The 20,840-nt window shown below is 39.6% G+C and overlaps 4 protein-coding genes across 4 annotated transcripts; all 4 read right to left on the bottom strand.

Moving 5' to 3' along the window:
• Positions 1-161: 161 nt before the first annotated feature.
• Positions 162-2,598, bottom strand: LOC145908405 (growth hormone secretagogue receptor type 1-like). The gene is made up of 7 exons (XM_082995680.1): positions 2,485-2,598; positions 2,204-2,332; positions 2,006-2,138; positions 1,639-1,767; positions 1,344-1,483; positions 905-1,134; positions 162-695 (listed from the first exon to the last, which is right to left on the bottom strand). Exons 1-7 carry the CDS (start codon positions 2,592-2,594, stop codon positions 421-423), a joined length of 1,146 nt encoding a protein of 381 aa, XP_082851806.1. The 5' UTR covers positions 2,595-2,598; the 3' UTR covers positions 162-420.
• A 3,649-nt stretch (positions 2,599-6,247) lies between these two features.
• Positions 6,248-8,636, bottom strand: LOC145908949 (neurotensin receptor type 1-like). The gene is made up of 7 exons (XM_082996267.1): positions 8,593-8,636; positions 8,314-8,442; positions 7,927-8,059; positions 7,664-7,792; positions 7,406-7,545; positions 6,935-7,173; positions 6,248-6,531 (listed from the first exon to the last, which is right to left on the bottom strand). Exons 1-7 carry the CDS (start codon positions 8,634-8,636, stop codon positions 6,248-6,250), a joined length of 1,098 nt encoding a protein of 365 aa, XP_082852393.1.
• Positions 8,637-8,921: 285 nt separating this feature from the next.
• On the bottom strand, positions 8,922-11,762 carry LOC145908403 (uncharacterized). Its single transcript, XM_082995678.1, has 7 exons — positions 11,646-11,762; positions 11,108-11,236; positions 10,736-10,868; positions 10,545-10,673; positions 10,232-10,371; positions 9,848-10,083; positions 8,922-9,634 (listed from the first exon to the last, which is right to left on the bottom strand). The coding sequence occupies exons 1-7, from the start codon at positions 11,696-11,698 to the stop codon at positions 9,345-9,347; spliced, it is 1,110 nt and encodes a 369-aa protein (XP_082851804.1). The 5' UTR covers positions 11,699-11,762; the 3' UTR covers positions 8,922-9,344.
• A 3,838-nt stretch (positions 11,763-15,600) lies between these two features.
• On the bottom strand, positions 15,601-18,596 carry LOC145908407 (uncharacterized). The gene is made up of 7 exons (XM_082995682.1): positions 18,068-18,596; positions 17,767-17,895; positions 17,471-17,603; positions 17,280-17,408; positions 16,978-17,117; positions 16,549-16,784; positions 15,601-16,356 (listed from the first exon to the last, which is right to left on the bottom strand). Exons 1-7 carry the CDS (start codon positions 18,070-18,072, stop codon positions 16,067-16,069), a joined length of 1,062 nt encoding a protein of 353 aa, XP_082851808.1. The 5' UTR covers positions 18,073-18,596; the 3' UTR covers positions 15,601-16,066.
• Between the last annotated feature and the right edge of the window lie 2,244 nt (positions 18,597-20,840).

Below are 20,840 nucleotides of genomic sequence, written 5' to 3'. Positions count from 1 at the left end.
AAAAGAGAATCGCAAAAAGTTTCATGTACACGATCGTGACTGTGTCATATAGGTTTTACATCCATACTATAACACCAGTGGGCGACATCGCAGGACTTGCGCTATCAAGTTAATCTTATCAGTGATTATAGGTGTTGAAAAGCATTGTTTTCTGGGTAAACCACTCGAACACAATTAGAGTCGTTCAAGTGTAATTGATGAAAACGTAACAAAAGAGTGTTTGAGGTTTTCAGCGTAACTGCAGTATTTTCTCATACAAACAAAGAATAACAACACTATACACCCAAGCAAGAAAATGTAACAAATCTTCAAGTAATGTTTTATGCAATGGCATGATTGAAAGGATCCGCGATGGTTCTTGCTTGGCGATCACGGCTACCTTATCGAGTGTAATGTATTGTTGTTATACCGGATAAAGCTTCAAACACCATAGTCCTTGGTATTTTGCCCTTGAGAGCTCGACGGCGGAGAAATACCACGATCCTTTTGGTTTCGTCCACACTGCAGGCAGTGAAAGTGGTCTTTGAGAAACTGGATCGTGCAGCGTCGCATTTTGGCCGAACCGAGATTATAGAACACGGGGTTGAGACACTCCGAGAATCTCAAGAGGAAATATTCACTCATTCCAAACCAGTAGTCGAAACGACGGTAGTACATGGTGTTTGGTCGAGGCTGCACGGACCAGAATTCGTACGCTGCGTTACAATGGTACTTTGTTGAGTAAGCAAAACGATTTCAACGTTAAAAAACAACAGGGAATGTATTGCATTGTTGACTTTGCATTTTTGTAACCTTTGTTTGCTATTTTTGATTGGACAACATAATTCTGATTAGCTGCAAATAGCTTTAAAACAGAAAGTAAACTCGCATGGGATGAACAAACACTATATTACATTACATTTACCGGTGAAGGGTATGTATCCAATTAGAAAGGACAATACAATGAGCATCAGCTGGAGAACCGCTTGTCGTTCCTTCTTTCTCTGCTTTTCCGTGTTTTGTGACGAAGCAATCGCACTAGATCGCGACCGCACGGTGACGCTAATGAGCACTGACGTCAGTACCACGCCCACTGTGGGGGCGTACAAAAACATGGAGTATCCGACTTGTGCGTATGTGATGTACGCGTCGTACCTAATAAGGAGGTGAATAAAACAGGTGTAAGTCGACGCCAATTTTGGGTTATAGTTCAAGTATTACGTGTATACGTGTGCACATATTCAAATTAAATGATGTTGTGTTACCAATTCTTACGCTCTATTTTATTAAAAACTACATACACTGATAAACCTGGTACAGATGTGTGAGAAATGTGACAAAAGTAGACATTTGGTCCCACTTACGTTTCCATTATAACTGTACAGGATGGCCACCGAGAATCTGGGGATTCACTTTGTCGGTCTCGATATCTTGCATCGAAGAGTATGAAATATGGGATGAAGCCGCACACAAAACATGCAGCCCAAATGCACACTATCCATATCTGCAAACCACGATATGTAAAAATGCAGTTTCTATGATTTGCAATGTGGGATTCTTAAACGCTTTGTTACTGCGAAAAATTAGTTACATTGTTGTTGAACGAAACTCATGTTTTGTCCGCCAAACTTGTTGCATGGTGTATAAAATCCAGCATACCCGTCCATGCTTCAGTGTGAGCTTGGAGAACTTCATTGGGAACTGGATGGAAATGTATCGCAGGATTGCGAACGAGAGTATGTGCATGGCAGTGACGTAGTTGGTCATGAGATCGGCGGCCCAGTAGAACTGAAAAGCACATTTTATTACTTAGGACGACTTACGATTACTTGCAGGAATTGTTATAAAATCTGTTACTGAGACTTTGTTGGCCATAAAGAAATCAGGGGATTCAAAGTATACAAACTTTTTTTTAAAATAAACCGAGCCGAAATTTTGTAACCCCGTACGTCAATTAGTGTTTTAAACTTAGCATCGTGATGAACAAAACTGTAAATTATTGTCACTTTGGCTTTCAAAGGCTTACCCGGCAGAAAATAGCTGGCAACGGCGACCACTCGTCAAAACCCCACGTTCTCCTATAGAGAAAGAGCCAACTGATCATCGCCGATGTGAGGTCTGACACGCACAACGAGATGATAAAATGCATGAAAATATTCCTGTTGAAGAAATACGTATGTAGTAAAGGCTGGAAACAATTTCGTGTCATTTTGGTGACTCTTACTTGAGCTTTGAGTTTGTGGTAATCACGATGATCGTGAGAATGTTGAGAATCAAACCGATCACCATGAAAGCGAAGATGATCACGGCGGATACGACAATGCCAGTTTCGTCGAAAGGACGAACGTATGGCCTAAAATGAATGTTTTGGAAATTAGAAACTATTCAATCATAAAAACCTACAAATTCAGTTATGCAAAAACTTTTCCCTACACATTCGTTTGTTGTTCTAAACAGTTTTGATATCCTGAACGCATTTACATTCGTTGGTTATCACAAACTTACTCCCGCGTGACGTTGATAACACTTGTTGTTAGTGACGTCACGTTGAAAGCTGATGACGTAACATCCATTGTTGACAAGACGTTCAAAGGCGTTGTTACTCCTTTGCTCATGGTCACACTGACGTTGCTCTTCGTCATAATGAAAGACGAGCTTTCAGTCGCGGTGGCCAAACCCAAAGGAACCGTGACGTTCATTGCAACCTATAGAGACCTTTATCTTATCAATGTATTGACTATAAAGTCAGACAGTCTTTCAGGAACGCACTACTACAATAAAGCAAGAAGTTACGACGTGCCATCGTTATATTGGAACTTTGCGAGAAAAAAAACTGACTAGAGGAATGTATGCGTAGCTTGGAGTGCACGGGCCTTTTTCTCCCGCCTGCCACTGGTGATCCCCACTTTGCCGTCTCACAAACAACTTGTTACGAAATTCCATTACCAGAATCGAACTCAACCCAATTCGCGACCTGAATAGAGCAACGACCGATTGCATAATCACGAAATACAGATGTAGTTGCTTTGTTCAATCGCAAAGGGCAGTTCGCTATCAGCATTAAATATTAACTATATGCAAGAACCTTTCGCTTATCACAAATTTAAATGCTAATCTCACATTTGCTAATTGTTGCATATTTGCTAATTATTGGTTTCGGTTTCAATAAGTATTGGTCTCAATAATTTGAGGTTTAGGAGGGACCATATTAATTATAACCTTATAAAATCTCCAATTTTTGCCTACAAATTCACAAATTTTAATGCACAATATACGTCATATGAACAACCATGCCAAATATAAAGCGATTTCATTTTCATATGAGGAATATGTTTTCCACAAAACTGATCAATATTATCAATGCTGCATCTACTGACTAACACTCTTCTGCAAATGAGACGGTTTTTGAACTGCTATGCACCGAGGGTTTGCAAACGCCAGAGAAGTCACGGAAGAGTGTAACATAATCCAGTTTTGCGGCCAGCACGCATATCACACACTAGCCCCTTTCAACCACTTAACCGTTTCTAAACCGAATAACCTCAATGTAAAATTGCTTTACGATCGAGCGAACGTTCCGGCTGAATTCGAAATTCTACCACAGGCGATGTGGTCTTGTAACGTGTAATTGCAAACGCAATCACATTGACAAAACCAGCAAATACCACGTAGTAAGATATGGATGTTTAAGATTATTGCGCTGGTTTACTTGGCAATTTACATGTAATTGCTTCATATCCCAAGTAAGTTCAACTTCATGTTAATCTGGTTCTTCAGTTACTGCTAAGCACCCAACAATTACCTGTACTTGGGTCAAAACTAATAACTTCTGTTAATTAATGGTATTACGGTGCTAACAATGCTGCAATCAGATTTAAAGTGGTATCAGTACTCTAAAACTTTTTAGATGGCCAAAAAATCCAGAATACCGAGAACTTTCTGAAAGAATTTGAATGGTTACTTAAGAAAAATATCACTTGCTCGGATATAAAATATGTCATACACGACATGTCCTGAATAAGGTTGAAATCGTATCATGAAATTATTTGCGAGTATTGTATTTTGCTAATGAGGAATAACGGCGCTCCCATCTCAGGAACACCACGCCTTAGCTTCAAAGGTTGAAATTGCGAATGTCACCAAAGACGATTTTCGCCATCGATTTATTTCTAGCAATATTTTCTTTAAATATCCACCGTTTCAACCGAGCTTTGTTAAAGCTGAGCGATTACAGTATCCCAAAAATCTTTGAAACTGTTTCAATCCTGACAAATATTCCAACAGCTAATCAACGGGCACTTGTCTTTATAATATACCATGCTTATATAACACTCTAAACACTGCAAAGAAGTTAACTCAGCGTGGTTAGATGTGGAAACACCCATCGGAACCCCGTAATCGAACAGACTTAACGTCAACTTTAGACGATAAATGATTTGAAGCCCAACCGTTAGTCCAAGCAATGCCACCTAATTGTAGTAAATCATCTGTAATGTAATGTTCCACGCTTCTTCCACCTCCGTTTAGGTAGAAACCGCAAAGGTGACGCGTAAATGTCATCTCTTTCATTTAATCATATTAAAAAAATAACTAGAAACGTCTTAACCGTGGTTTACGTTGCGCCATTTCAACATAAGTAATAGGATACATTTGCAAGGCATATATGGATAAGGACGAGATTCACTTCACCCATCCCAAGGAAACCATGGTTTGAGTTTATGACGTCACCGCAATTGATTTGTATTCGTCCATTTCTCCTAACTGTATGAGTGCCATGACACACCAGACAACACAGCACTCCACCAATTCGTTGTAGACAACTTTAAGTTAAATCAAATTGCAGAAACGGTTATTACAGCACAGAAATGTTACAACGTTTCGCGTTTTACAAATCTGTCACGCGAACTGGAAACCACAAAAAGGGATAGTTTTGGTTTCACTTTCCAATCTGCGAGGTGTGTCACAAATAAAATGATGCCCCGAAGATTTAATTTGACGTCGGTCCCGAACTCATGTAATTTGTATGTTAATATGCCACGCCAGTTCCGTTGGTAAGCATTGTAATTGGACCCTTGCTTTGCATAAGATTTGATTGCAACGACCTTTTCCGCTCCCAATAATTCACATACACGGCAAGAGATATTTTCTACATAGCTTGAAGAGAGTTACTTCTTGGTCTGTGAGTAGGAAGCATTTGGGCAATTACTCAACCTCCTTTATAACGGTATTACTATTTCTTGCTATGTGTGTGTTTGTATTAGGCTAATATGACATGGTTTAAGCTTGATTCGTGTATTTGTATGAAGACCATATGAAATTAGGTTATGTTTGTGAGAAAAAAAACGATGAATTTGCATTTTTGATCAAATGTATTCTTTCTATTTTACAGTTTAATTTTGAAATTGATTTTATGTCACCTCCAAGGATGCGCAATTGCAAGAAGTTCTTTCGTTCGTAGTGGCCTTTTGTGAGACGTGTTTACCACAGGCCAAGTGACACCTGTTTATTGTTTCACTCCCACAATCCATCTGACGTTTAACGGCCGTGAAAACATTTTCACCTTCGTGATGTTTTGTGTGCGTTGTAAGCCTCCTTGCACTGCGCACCTCAACATAAATGCTACGCAGGTTTTTGAACTCACGTAGCACAAGTTCCGACCGTAGGATGCGTTTGTTTGTTTTGATGTCAGACGAAATTGCCACTGTAGCAACTAAGGAGTCCAATTTGGTCTGTTGAACTATTTTACCCGTCCGTTGGCATTTGTAACACGTGGCGATGCGACACATTCACCTTGCGTAGGTTTATTTGCTCTATTCATTGCTACTGTAATTATCCTCCTTTTGGGCGTATCAAAACAGGCCGACATATCGCCTTTACTTTATTTGCAATGAGTACCTGAGCTTCCTACCACGTCAATGAAAATTTCCCAATTTTCGTACAAATACAGCATCGCTTTTAATTTATGCACGCAAAGTCGTACTGACGTAAATGTGAAAATGGTTCAGTGTTTACATACGCTGGAAAAAACTTCTTGTTACCCAACATTTGAAAGATAATTGAAAGCAAAAGGTTGAATGCCGAAGTCAGAATGAAAAATACTTCAAATGTGACGATATTATGGTGAAGAAAATTCCTGCTCGGTTACATTAAGCTTTGCATACTTTTCACATACATGTTTGTCTATTACGATGGTTAATAGCTAAGAAAATATCGTGCCCATGCACTTCCGACCACATAAACGGTTCGGCACGTCAACTTAATTACAATCTCAGACACCTAAGTCTGTTCCAGAAGTTCTTAAACCGTCGCTGCTTCCTTGGCGTCTCGTCGCGCTTTTCACAAGCTTCGTTTTCCACCTCACGCAAGGCAAGAGTTTCTTCTTAACAAACGAATAAGTGTGGCTCCTCATTTTGCTCGATCCGAGGTTGTAGAAGAGTGGATTAAGACACTCGGAGAATCGGAGGAGGAAGTACTCCGTCATCCCGAACCAGTAGTCAGTTTTCCAGTGTTGTACGGTTTTGCCGGTGGAGCGGAGACTCCAGAATTCGTACACTGCATTTTTCATGATATGATATATGAGCAAACTGCCATGGATGGATATGTTAGGCATGTAAACGGGCAGTATTTGAAATTACTCAATATAGGACCAAACCTTTATTAAGAATTTAACACAAAACGTAATATTCTGGCAAGTAAGTGCATCCCGACATACTTAAATTTATCCTATCTGCTAAGATTATAGACGAACTAAAAAAAACACACATTTAACTATCAGAAAAAGCAAAAAAATACTGTGTGGGCGTTTCTTGGCCTTTAAATCGCAAAACAAGTTTTTAACTAAAAGCCGAGTAATTTGTCCATTCAAGTATGGTAACCTGTGTTTATGCAGAGAAGGGCCGTAACGAGATAAGAGTCATAACTTTTCAGAAAAAGTCTGTGTTCCTTCACAACTTACCCACAAAGGGAATGTAGCCCACGACGAAGGAAGCTATGATGAACAACAGTTGCACGACAGCCTGCTTCTCCTTGCGTAGGCGCCTGTCGTTTCTTTTTTCTCTTATCGAGACTGTTTCATCGTTCGACTTCTGCTTTACCACCAGGATGATGAGAAGGCAAAACCCGAAAACGCCAATTGCCGGGGCAAGCAAAAATATTGGGTAGGCAAAGTTTTGGTAGAACATGTACTGGCTATGCCTAAAACATAATTCACACTTAACAGTAATCTGCCATGGAAAAGGTCGGAATCAAAAATTTAGCTTAAGTACGCTATGTTATCGTAGACAATGCCAGAAAGTGTTCTAGCAAATCTTACACTTAATATACAAAACTTTACGCACAATGTGTTGTTCTTCAATGTGCGTTTCCGAACTTTGCCAAATTCACTGTGTATTAATTGCATCACATTCTATCATTTACTGGCACTTGCCTTTCCACCAGCACGGAGCAAGCAGGCCACGAAGCGTCCACTTCCTGACTGAATCTGTTTCTTACTTTGGCTCCAAAGAAAAGTATAAAGGGCACGAATCCGCACCCAAAACATATGACCCATATAACCCCTATCCAAATCTGCAAAAACAACGCCAGCAAATTCTTTTTATCTATTTTTCATTATATAATGTTTTGTGGAAACTGATACGATTTTAGTATACTTTCTATAAATGAACTATTAATTGGAAAAACTTACATTTCCGTGAGCAATAGTAATTCGCTGGTAGAAGAAAGGCCACCTGATGGAGATGTATCGCAACACAGCAAAGGAGAATATATGCAGGGCTGTGACGTATGACGTCAGAAGATCAGTTGCCCAGTAAAACTAGAAGGCAAATACACGAATTAGCTGCTGGCAACATTATGGCGTACCCGCATGGAAGATTTGTTTTCATATAATTGCCGATTGTTTGTAAAAAAGCATGCGTTACCCACAGACATTTAGCGTTCGACCGTTACCTCGCAAAAGAAAAAGGGTATTCCCCAAACTTCAAATCCCCACGTGCGGCGGTAGAGATACAACCAACTGATCAACGCAGAGATGAGATCAGAGACGCATAGTGACATAATGAACCTCATGAACACGTTTTGACTGAAAGAAAAATGTTAAAATCGACTCTTTACCGCCCCCTTGCAAATTGTAATCTAAAAGCGACCACATGGCGGGAGTACGAAAATTATCTAAATTGCGACCAGACATTCCAAAACCATGTTCTTCAGGGAAATTAGACTGGCGTTTATTTTGATTAATTCCCATTTTCAAAGGTCAGTTTCTTGCAATGAACATGGTTTAATCTCGAGAATAAAGCCGCAATACGGAATACCCCCACGTACCCGTAATCTTACTTGAGAGTTTTGTAGCTCGCTATGACAGCTATTGTAAGTGTGTTGGCAAGGACTCCGATTACCATAAAGGAAAGAAGAATAGAAGCGGACATAATCAACTCCGCATTGTTAAAGGGTAGCTGGAACACCCTGCAATACAATTGTTCTTGCATAGCAATTTATATTCGGACTTGCGGACACTGTAAGTGCCATTGTATTGTACATCATTACAACATATTTTCTTTTTCTTTTTCTTTAAAAAATCGGTGTTTTTAAACATTGAAAAAACAAACAAATTACCTTGGAGACGTGGCATTTAAAAGAGAAGGAACAGAAGTTTCCATTGCTAAAGACACTAATTTAGTGAACAGCATTTAACATCTGCGACAACAATACGGGTAAAACACATTCAGATCTCTATTTCTGTACAACAACAAAAAAGATTTCGAACTAATGCTTGGTTTCAACTTAATAACACTGAACGTGTTTCTGTGCTTTGAAATGGATGCTGACATGGTCCTGAAACACAGACGTACAGTCTGTTTCTGCTTGCTCTTAAGCGTAATGCTACCCAGTAGCTGCCCTGCAATAGATGGATATAGCTACATGCATTTTTTGGAGGTGTTAATAAAAGCGACTGTATTTAAATGAAGTGCAGGTCGATTGCCGTAAATGCACAATGCGAGCATAAGGAAGACCGTCACAGAGAACGCAAGAAATCTAATAGTCAAACGACGTCTCAATAGCGATGTCAGTTTTACATAAAGTGTAATAAAACGTAAGGATACAAACGATAAACAGTGAATGTAGCAAGTGAAACTGATAATCTATGTGCTAATACTTGGGGTACCCCCGTTCATCATGCGTGTGTTATTTAAGGTATATGCAACACACATTACGGTTTTATTTTTTCCGTATTTCAATAAAGTGCAAACGTGCGAAAAGTTATTTGAGTTTCGTAAATTTGTTGCAAGGCAAAGAAAGTAAGTTTATCATTCCACTTTGGGTCAAATTTTTTAAGCAACCAACACCAACTGAATTTTGCATGAGCTTCACACTCCCAAATTTGTGCCAGAAGTCTTAAGTCCGTCGCTGCTAGCCGAAATCCGGGTCTTTCGCATGTCGATAATTTTTCTTCGTTTCCAACTTATACACGGGCACAGTTTCTTACGGATAAAGGTGTAGGTGTGGTTCCTCATTTTGCTTGAACCCAGATTGTAGAAGAAGGGGTTGAGGCACTCGGAAAAGCGCAAGCAAAAGTACTCGACCATTCCGAACCAGTAATCTCTGCGTCTGTGCTGCATAGTGCTTGAGGTTGTATGCACAGCCCAGTACTCGTATGCTGTATAAAGTAACATTTGTCTTACCGTTTAGGACGGTTAATAAAGCTTAGAATAAGTGTTATGCAGTCCAAGATAACGTTTATTCCATTTTGTTTCGTAAAACCTTCAAATTTTTGGGTCTCTTGCTGAAAAAAATTTAGGTTTGTGTCCATTATTATTGTCCCCTGTTGTCAGCCTCGCTAATTTGTAATCGCAAATATATTAATACTTGCCTATGAAGGGTATGTAACCGATGAGAAACGATATGATAATGAGAATAAGCTGAAAAACAGCCTGTTTCTCCTTTCGCATTCGTTTCGCTTGCATGTTGGATTGCTGTGCCACCTCTGGGTTGTATTTCTCTCTGACCACGAGAATGGTGAGACCACAAAACACCATGACGCCCACTGCCGGCAGCAACAAAAATATCGGGTATGCCGCTAGCTGGTACGTGACGTAGTCATCCAATCTGCACCAAAATAGTTTACTTCGACAAAGTTATAAACATGTACTAAAAACAAACTAATTATTGCTCTAATTTTTAAACACAGGATACAACATTTATTATTTGGAAATATTACTTCGACAAAAAAACGCGTTTTTAAAATTTAACTTACCGTTCTGGAAGCACAGTACATGCGGGCCATGCAGCATCTGGATCGTTGCTTTGACGGTTTCTTACTCTAGCTCCGAATATCACCGAAAACGGTATAAAGCCACACAGGAAGCAAATCGCCCATATTATTGATATCCATATCTAAACAGTAAAGTGCGGTTATAATTTAAATTATTTGAAAAAAAAAAAAAAAAAGTAAGGGAGTTTTTCTAATTTGGTTTGAAACATTACATGCAACATACAGAATTTTGGGATATATATACTAATAACAACACTGATAATAGTCCCATTTCGTTCTGAATCACACCACTTACATTCCCGTATTTTATCTTGATTTTGTGAAAGTAAACTGGAAACTTGATGGAAACCCACCGCAAGATGGCAAAGGAGAGTATATGCAGCGCCGTTACGTATGACGTCATCAGATCAGCAGCCCAATAGAGCTAAACAGTAAAAGATAATCCATACGGAACGCCCTTTCAACCGAGATGTTACTTTTACAAACCTTGCAAAAGAACGGGGGAATTTCCCAAACGTCAAATCCCCACGTGCGGCGATAGAGAAACAGCCAGCTTATTGATGCGGAAGTCAAGTCAGAAATACACAAAGACAATATAAACCTCATAAAGACGCTTTGACTGCAACAAATTTAACCTCATTATGTCTTTGCGAGAAATCTCTTGGTCCTTAATGTATAAATATTGCACTTTATTGCTATTTTTGTTCGAATATACCCGATCAAATGCCAACCTCCCTCACACAGTCATCACTGTAATTACTTTAAATTTTGTGTTATTTTTTTCATATGTTGTGAATAAAAGTGTTAAATTAGATTCAATATATGCAACAAATGAACACATATTGCTGGTTTTCTCACTTGAGCGTTGTATATGTGAGGATAACTGCAATGGTGAGGGCATTGGCAACTACACCGATGACCAGAAAAACGATGAGAATTGTCGCTGACACGATTATGCCGACTTCATCGAATGGAACTTGGTACGGTCTGAAACACAACACAATTCCATTTTTAATTGCATCGCTTACTTAATTTCGTATGAAACCTTTCTATAGGCTAGAACTGTAAACGGTATGTTACATAAAACAAGTTCAAGTTTCTGGCCAATCTTAAACCGTTTAAGTTAGTCTAGAACAGTCAGTTCTCAACGGTGTAGATATAGGTTGACAAGAGCTCAGCCGGAAAAGAATTAGCTGCACTGATGAGACATCATGGGTCGAAACAGGCCTTAATTACTTCTACGGAACTATTAAGATTCACATCTTTGATCACCCGCACATACTTCTCATTAGAAAAACAACACAACTCACCTATAACTCGATTAAGCCTTATAACGATATTAATTATGAACTAGAAAAAAGTGCTTGACACAAAAGCAAAATACAAGTAAACGTACACAAACGTGGTGTTAAAAGCAGCAACTCCCGTGGTGGTTTCCGAGATATTCATATCAGCGGCAACAGATCAATGAAATCTATGCGTTATTTGTATCAATGGAGGTTAAAAATTACCTATTCCAAAAACAGTATTCACTTAACACTTCATCGTTACACAACAGCGGATTTTGATGATCACATCAACAGATGACGTCATCACGATGCACGCTGCCTTGTAGCACGTACCTAAATATTGCGCAGGGTTTGACGTAGGAAACTTGATGGAAAAAATTCTGCGGGTGGACGTACCGCTATCATGTATAGGCGCTTTAAAATCCTGATTAAAATACAGATGCTAAGTCTTGCCTTTGCTTCAACGCAGAGTTTTATTGAACCAGAAAGACTTAAATTATTGGCGGAAACCGCAAACTGGATTCAAGCACATTTAAAATGTTTTTCGTTCAAAGTGCTTTATACAATGCATAGCTGGACGCATGCCGGGGCGTTGTGAACTATAACATTTTTTATGGACGTTACCTTGATGATGTAGAAATTTTACATGAAAAACACAAAGCATTTGCAGCTTAGAGTATTAGGCAACATTGATCACATAATCTTTATCCTGGTAAATGTTACCTGGCTTGACATCGTTATGATGCTAAACAACCCCTGTTACCCTAACAAACACCTTGACTAAACTATAAACAAGAAAACAGCAGCGTAAACATCTTGCGGACCCGAAGCAGGTCATACGCCACTTTTAGACAACGTTAAGCGTTTGAAGATTGATGGGAATTTCCTCGACTTTTAAAGGAAGCTTCCGTGACGCGGGTGAGTTGGGGTGCTCGTTTCCCTGTGCTTACTCATCGATGAACAAATGTGCATTATTAAACCCGAGTTGGCACACGTGCTTCGTGAGTTTTAAGACCGGGGAGTGGGGTATAGGAAGTATAAGGAATGCAAACCTGAGTGACCTTTTGCGTTATGTCGGTGGTACGCATATGTGACGTATACATGGGTGGTTTTTGTAGAAGTTGCCACAACTTACACAACCACATATTTTGAATTGATTTTCGACAGCATCGTGAAACACTTGCACACAGCTATAAGGGTATTTAAGCGCGTGTATTCAGTTAGCTGGAACAAAACAATGTTATAATTCCGCAAATCACAATGCAAATTGAAATGAACGTTTACAACCACAAAGCAAAGCCCAATATATAATCAAAAACACTGTTGTATTTGACACCGAGTACGAAATTTTACCAAAAATAAAAGTAAACCCGCCTGATCTCATTGGTGGATTTTGAATTTATATCAGCGGAAAGCAAAAATATTCACGATTAGAAGTACGTGGTGTAAACAAGATACAAAAAGCAAGAAGTGCTGATTTTTATATATTTGGGAATTTTTTACAAATTACCCTATTTCGCTTTGTCCAGCCGCATGCATCAAACAAGCGTAGGTCATGAATTATCCAGGAAGAAATTCACGTTGCCAAAAGTAAAATAATAGAAGCATTTTAAAGATTTGAGAAAAGCGTAAAAACGTTCCATAACACGTCACCAAAATTTGAGACGTCGCGCGCCGGGCAATTATTTGTGCCAATTCTCACAACCAATGATGCTATTTCAATCTTTAACCTTTGAACGTAGGCGTCGAACGCAGGGAAAAACAGACTAATTTTGTCGTAGTAAGTAGTTTTTTTCACCATGCAGACGGGCAAGCGGGTTTACTCACTTGCACCAACCACGTTCGTGCCGCAATCGTGCTCTTAGTAATGACTGGCATAATCAAAACATTGTGATTGGTCAACGCCGTGGTCGTGTTTTGACAATTCCAAGATAAACAGAAATAAATGCATATGGTGTAGATATATCCAAAATAAACCGCTTCCTTTTACTACTTGATACACAATCGAAAAAAGCTTGGAATATCTTATAGTCATAAAGCGAAACCGCAGTCGTGTTTTGACAATAAGGTGATGACCCGTAAATGCATGCTTGTATCGGAAATAAATATGTCAAAATATCCCTTCTGTGTGTATTACACACAATGGAAAATTACTTTCAATGTTTTAAGAAAGACCCTAAACTATAATTGACCCAAGAAATTTTGCGAGTCGTTCTGTGCATATGGGCGCTAATATTTAGTACTCTGATAAAGGTTTAATTTTGACTTTACCGCGCAAAATCAAGCAACAAGCCATGCTCTGACAACAGTCATGCAGAACTCCTGCATAAGTTAACACAACCTCGCACTCTTTAATGCTCACACTGGCTGACAGAAGGCATTCATCAATATTAGGTGGATGGTTGTTGGTCTAATGGAAAAACTCTGCAGAAGTCGTACAAGGAATATGTAAAATTCGTTCCTCGCTAAACTCTCTCCGAGGCAAAACCGGACTCCGACGGAAAAATGAATAATCTTTGAGGAAGGAACGAACCTTCCGTCCCCGTCGATATGCCTATGAGGGTTGAACACTTCGGGATCTGGCCATGTTGCAGGGTCCATGTGAACACCCAAGAGGTTTGGGATTACCTAGAATGAGGGAAAGGGGCATGCTTTAAAATTATAGTAGGCTATGAATCACATAACTTGAAGGAATAAATGTGTTGCTTTATTACCGAGTGATTTTTTTGAAAACTGATGTAAATTTTAAGTACTGCAAATAAAAGCGACATGCATGTTCTTTGAATGTTGCAGGAACAAGATAAAGGGCACATATCCCAAAACTTACGACCCATATAACCCCTATCCAAATCTGCAAAAACAACTCCAGCTGACTCTTGTTATTTAGAGTTTTTCTGTAAAATTCCAATGCGTAACATAATGTAACGTTTCGAGGAAAAATAATACGATTTGAGTACTTTCCATGACGTCAGGAGTTCAGTTGCCCAGTAAAACTAGAAGGCAAATACACGAATTAGCTGCTGGCAACATTATGGCGTACCCGCATGGAAGATTTGTTTTCATATATTTGCCGGTTGTTTGTAAAAAGCATGCGTCACCTACAAACATTTAGCCTTCGACCGTTATCTCGCAAAAGAAAAAGGGTATTCCCCAAACTTCAAATCCCCACGTGCGGCGGTAGAGATACAGCCAGCTGATCAACACAGAGATGAGATCAGAGACGCACAGTGAAATGATGAACCTCATGAACACGTTTTGACTAAAAGAAAAATGTTAAAATTGACCCTTTATCGCCCCCTTGCAGATTATATTTCAAGCACCATATGACGAGAATACAAAAATTATCTAAATTGCGACCAGGCGTTCCAAAACCATATTCCTCAGGTTAATGAGGGTAGCGTTTATTTTGATTAACTCCCATTTTTTAATTGTCAGTTTTTGTAATGAAAATGCTTTATTCACGAAAACAAGCTCTGAATACAGAAAAACCTCGCATAGCCGTGGCTTTACTTGAAAGTTTTGTAGGTCGCTATAACAGCTATGTTGGCAAGGACTCCGATCACCATAAAGGAAGGAAGTATAGAAGCAGACATAATCAACTCCGCATTGTTAAAGGGTAGCTGGAACACCCTGCAAATCAATTTTTCTTGCATAGCAATTAATCATATGACATACGGACGCTGTCAGTGCTATGGTGTTGTCTCTTGTACATCATTACAACATATTCTCTTTTTCTGTTTACGTGAAAAAACTGTGTTTTTAAACATTGAAAAAACAAACAAATTACCTTGGAGACGTGGCGACATTTAAAAGATAAGGAACAAAAGTTTCCATTGCTAAAGACATAACTTTGTCAATTACGGAACAGTGTTACAGTTTAACATCTGTAATATACAGCATTACATGTGTAACAAATTCAGATCTTTAATTCTTTAACAATAAAATACCTATTGAACTAATGCTTGGTATTAACTTATAAACACTCAACGTGTTTCTGTGCTATGAAATGGTTGCTGACATGGTCCTGAAACACAGAGGTACAGTTTGTTTCTTCTTGCCCATGTTGTGGATTGATATAGCTACATGCATTTTTTAAAGGTGGTAATAAATGCGATTATATTTAAATGAAGTGCAGGTCGATTGTCGTAAATGCACAAGTGAGCTTTGGGAAGACGGTCACAGAGAACGCAAGAATCTAATAGTCAAACGACATCTCAATAGCGGTGTCAGTTTTACATAAAGTGTAATAAAACGTAAGGATACAAACGATAAACAGGGAATGTAGCAAGTGAAACTGTTCATCTGTGTGCTAATGCTTGGGGTGCCCCCGTTCATCATGCGTGTGTTATTTAAGGTATATGCAACATACATAACGGTCTTATTTCTTCTGTATTTTAATAATTTGAAAAAGTGCTGAAAGTTATTTGAGTTGCGTAAATTTGCTGCAATGCAAAGAAAGTAAGTTTTATCATTCCACTTTGGGTCAAATTTTTTAAGCAACCAACACCAACTGAATTTTGCATGAGCTTCACACTCCCAAATTTGTGCCAGAAGTCTTAAGTCCGTCGCTGCTAGCCGAAATCCGGGTCCTTCCCATGTCGATAATATTTCTTCGTTTCCAACTTATACACGGGCATAGTTTCTTGCGGATAAAGGTGTAGGTGTGGTTCCTCATTTTACTTGAACCCAGATTGTAGAAGAAGGGATTGAGGCACTCGGAAAAGCGCAGGCAGAAGTACTCGACCATTCCGAACCAGTAATCCTTGTGTTTGTGCTCCATAGTGCTTGAGGTTGTATGCACAGCCCAGTACTCGTATGCTGTATAAAGTAACATTTGTGTTACTCTTTGGGTTAATAAAGCTTGGTATAAGGGTTATGCATCTCGTTTTGTTTCATAAAATCTTGGATTTTTTGGGTTTGTTGCTGCAATAAATACAGGTTTCTGTCCATTCTGTTTGTCCGCTGCTGCCAGCCTTCGTAATTTGTAATCGCAAATATAATAATACTTGCCTATGAAGGGTATGTAACCGAAGAGAAACGATATGATAATGAGAATAAGCTGAAAAACAGCCTGTTTCTCCTTTCGCATTCGTTTCGCTTGCATGTTGGATTGCTGTGCCACCTCTGGATTGTATTTCTCTCTGACCACGAGAATTGTGAGACCGCAAAACACCATGACGCCCACTGCCGGCAGCAACAAAAATATCGGGTATGCCGCTAGCTGGTACGTGACGTAGTCATCCAATCTGCACCAAAATGGTTTACTTCGGCGAAGTTACAAACATGTACTAAAAACAAACTAATTATTGCTCTCATTTTCAAACAAAGGAAACAACATTTATTATTTGGAAATATTACTTTGATAAAACAACGCGTTCGGGCATTTGCATGTTGAAAGACACCTACTGACCCTCGTATTAACGTAAAACATTAACTTACCGTTCTGGGAGCACAGTACATGCGGGCCACGCAGCATCTGGATCGTTGCTTTGACGATTTCTGACTCTAGCTCCGAATATCACCGAAAACGGTACAAAACCACACAGGAAGCAAACCGCCCATATTATTGATATCCATATCTAAACAGTACAGTGCGGTTATTGTTTGAAAAAAAAAACGAAATTAAGGGAGTTTTTCCAATTTGGTTTGAAACATCACATACAACATACAGCATATAGGGATATATGTAGTAATAACAACACTAATAATAGTCCCGTTTCGTTCTGAATTACACCACTTACATTTCCGTATTTTATCTTGATTTTGTGAAAGTAAACTGGAAACTTGATGGAAACCCACCGCAAGATGGCAAAGGAGAGTATATGCAGCGCCGTTACGTATGACGTCATCAGATCAGCAGCCCAATAGAGCTAAACAGTAAAAGATAATCCATAAGGAACGCCCTTGCAACGAAGCTGTTACTTTTACAAACCTTGCAAAAGAACGAGGGAAGTTTCCAAACGTCAAATCCCCACGTGCGGCGGTAGAGAAATACCCAGCTTATTGATGCGGAAGTCAAGTCAGAAATACACAGAGACAATATAAACCTCATAAAGATGCTTTGACTGCAATAAATTTCAACTCATTATTTCTTTGATACCCGATTCAAAACCAACCTCTCTCACAAAGAAACATCAGTGTGATTAAGTTTTGTGGTGTTCTTTTTATGTACTGTAATATTAAGTGCTAAATGAGATGATGCTGTAAACTTAACATTAGGCTTCTCACTTGAGCGTTGTATATGTGAGGATAACTGCAATGGTGAGGACGTTGGCAACTACACCGATGACCAGAAAAACGATGAGAATTGTCGCTGACACGATTATGCCGACTTCATCGAATGGAACTTGGTACGGTCTGAAACACAAAACAATCCTGTTTTTCATTGCATCTCTTACTTAATTTCGTATGAAACCTTTCTATGGGCTAGAACTGTAAACGGTATGTTACATAAAACAAGTTCAAGTATGTGGCCAATTTAAGTTAGCTGAGAACTTAATCGGAAAAGAGTTAGCTGCACTGATGAGACCTCATGGGTCGAAACAGGCCACCATTACTTCTATGGAACTATTTAGATTCACATCTTCTATCGTGCTCCCGCACTTTCCCATAGAAAGACAACACGACTCACCTACAACCCGATATAGCCTTATAGGTCGAAAAACTGTGCTTTACACAAAAGCAAAATACAAGTAAACGCACACAAACGTCGTGTTAAAAGCAGCAAGTCCCGTGTTGGTTTCCGAGATATTCATATCGGCAGCAACAGATCAGTGAATTCTTTGTGTTATTTGCATCAATGGAAGTTAAAAATTACCAATGTCAAAAACAGTATTTACTTAACATTTTGTTGATCACATCAACAGATGACGTCATCACGATGCACGCACGCTGTCTTGCAGCACGTATCTAAATATTGCGCACGGTTTTGGGTGGACGCGCCGCTAACATGTCGCTTTAATATCCTGTTGCCGTTACTTAAACACGTTGTAAACTATTAGATTTTTTCTGGACGTTACATTGGTGAGACATCAATTTTTGAACGAAGAAAAACACAACATTATCGTTGCTTACAGTCCATGACAACATTTATTATATAGATTTAAACCTGGTAAGAACACACACGGAGAGGTGACACCAGCGTTAATATAGTTAGAGTGGGATAAGTCCGAACCCGAAGTGAATTAACGGTTACCGGGAAAGGAGTTTTAACTTTACCGGGGTTCGAACTATTGTGCAGAGCATCAATAGAGGGGGACGTTGAATTTACACCACGGCTGGTGACGAATGTTTGATCACCTAACTAATCTTTTAGCTTTCTTATTGTAGAAGTTTTTTGCCTAAAAATAATTTGGCCAAGCCCTACCTCACCGGGGTTCGAACTGTGGTGCTGAGCATTATGAGATGGGAGCTTTTACCTCTACACCACGGCTGGTGACGAATATTTGCTAACCTGATTGCCCTTTTAGCTTTCTTATTGTAGAAGTTTTTTGCCTAAATATAATTTGGCCAAGACCTACCTCACCGGGGTTCGAACTGAGGTACAGAGCATTACGGGGTGGGAATTGTTACCTCTACACCACGAGTGGTGACGGTGGTTTGATGAGCTAATTGCCTTCTTAGCTGCCTTATTGCAGAATTTTTGATTGAAAACCATTTGAAACATAAGGATAATTTGAAGTCGACAAACCGTCGCCAGTTGTGGTGTAGAGGTTAAAGTCACATTCTTGTAATGCTCTGCACCCGAGTTCGAACCCCGGTAAAGGTAACTTTCCCCATAACCGATAAAGTCACGTCGGGTTCGAACTATTCCCTTTCACCGAAAAACACTTACTGGCGACTGTCCTTAATATGGATGTCTATCCCGACAAATATCTTAACGCACCCTCCAAAAAAGTCATCATAAAAAATCCTGTAATAATAATGTGAATCCTTGTAATTAATTGGTACATATCAGTGTAAAAACTGTTAAAGATAATTACTAACGTGTCCAGTCCCGGTATTAAACCAAGAGCGATATAAATATGTTCACACCTAATAAATACTAGTCGCAATTAAGTCTCTCTTCGTGTAAATTCCAGTCAGTATCTATATTAGATCCTTGTAAGTCCCGGGAATAACCCAGAAGCGTTATAGCTTGATCTCACCGACCGTAAGTCCCGGTAATAAACATCGCGCTCAGTACATGTAATGGCCTGCTTAATAATAATCACAACCAGGAGACTTCCGCTGTAGATCACGGTCAATAGTTATCATAACATAGTCTAACCACCAGGAGGTCCCGGCATAACCCAATAGCGTTAAATGGCAAATACAATGTTTCCATCGTAGTAACCCGCTTTAAGAAACCATAAGAGAAGTGGGTCCGGCCTCCCCACTAGTAAACAGAACTCAAACTCACATTAACTAAGTCCCGTTCCACTATCGTTAATGGTAACCTAAAACCCTAACCCGACCTAAACAGAATATCCAGAAAAAACAAGGGGACATACACAAATTTTTCTTAAATTTTGAAAAATCATTGGATGACTAATCTCCTCGTGCGCCCGCTTCTGAGTTGGCCACCTGCCTATGCCCCCTGATGGGACACTTGCCCCCTGGTGGGGCGCTCCCTGATGGAGCATAAAGTGTGTTTTCGAACCTCGGTGGCCAACTCAGAAGCGGGGACTTCTTAGCCTGACTAAACGCAGGGCTACCTGGCCGTGGTCCTTAGCCTGATTTCAGTGAGTTTAACGGGGATGAGAGAGATAATTACCGAATTAATTTTACCCATCCGTGACAGGCACACACACACACACACACACACACACACACACACACACGCGGAGAGGTGACACCAGCGTTAATTTAGTTACAGAGGGATAAGTCCGAACCCGAAGTGAATTAACAGTTACCGGGAAAGAAGTATTAACTTTACCGGGGTTCGAACTGTGGTGTAGAGCATCAATAGAGTGGGGCGTTAACCTCTACACCACGGCTGGTGACGAATGTTTGATAACCTAACTAACCTTTTAGCTTTCTTATAGTAGATATTTTGCTTAAAACTAATTTGGACAAGCACTACTTGACCGGGATTCGAACAGCGGTGGAGAGAATCAATAGAGGGGGACGTTAACCTCTACACCACGGCTGGTGACATTTGTCTAGTAACCTAATTGCCCTTTTAGTTTTCTTATTGTAGAAGTTTTTGCCTAAATATAATTTGGTCAAGCCCTACCTCACCGGGGTTCGAACTGTGGTGCTGAGCATTATGAGATGGGAGCTTTTACCTCTACACCACGGCTGGTGGCGAATATCTTATA

Source organism: Ascidia mentula, chromosome 7 (assembly GCF_947561715.1).
Source record: "Ascidia mentula chromosome 7, kaAscMent1.1, whole genome shotgun sequence".
Taxonomy (NCBI): Eukaryota; Metazoa; Chordata; class Ascidiacea; order Phlebobranchia; family Ascidiidae; genus Ascidia; species Ascidia mentula.
Note: the sequence above shows the minus strand (reverse complement) of the source record. Positions and strands in the feature narration are given on the sequence as shown.

Excerpts from the sequence above, each read along its gene's own strand:
- LOC145908403 (XM_082995678.1), bottom strand. The coding sequence starts at position 11,698 with ATGAATATCTCGGAAACCACCACGGGAGTTGCTGCTTTTAACACCACG. Across the intron at positions 11,237-11,645 it reads GCTTTTAACACCACGTTTGT|ACCGTACCAAGTTCCATTCG; the intron begins GTACGTTTACTT and ends GTTGTGTTTCAG. Across the intron at positions 10,372-10,544 it reads TCAAGATAAAATACGGGAAT|ATATGGATATCAATAATATG; the intron begins GTAAGTGGTGTG and ends TTTACTGTTTAG.
- LOC145908405 (XM_082995680.1), bottom strand. The coding sequence starts at position 2,594 with ATGAGCAAAGGAGTAACAACGCCTTTGAACGTCTTGTCAACAATGGAT. Across the intron at positions 1,768-2,005 it reads TGCCAGCTATTTTCTGCCGG|TTCTACTGGGCCGCCGATCT; the intron begins GTAAGCCTTTGA and ends TGTGCTTTTCAG. Across the intron at positions 696-904 it reads TGGATACATACCCTTCACCG|CGTACGAATTCTGGTCCGTG; the intron begins GTAAATGTAATG and ends ATTGTAACGCAG.
- LOC145908949 (XM_082996267.1), bottom strand. The coding sequence starts at position 8,636 with ATGGAAACTTCTGTTCCTTCTCTTTTAAATGCCACGTCTCCAAG. Across the intron at positions 7,174-7,405 it reads TGCTCCGTGCTGGTGGAAAG|GCATAGCCAGTACATGTTCT; the intron begins GCAAGTGCCAGT and ends ATTATGTTTTAG. Across the intron at positions 6,532-6,934 it reads GGGCTACATTCCCTTTGTGG|TGTACGAATTCTGGAGTCTC; the intron begins GTAAGTTGTGAA and ends TGAAAAATGCAG.
- LOC145908407 (XM_082995682.1), bottom strand. Across the intron at positions 17,409-17,470 it reads TTCCCTCGTTCTTTTGCAAG|CTCTATTGGGCTGCTGATCT; the intron begins GTTTGTAAAAGT and ends TTTACTGTTTAG. Across the intron at positions 17,118-17,279 it reads TCAAGATAAAATACGGAAAT|ATATGGATATCAATAATATG; the intron begins GTAAGTGGTGTA and ends TGTACTGTTTAG.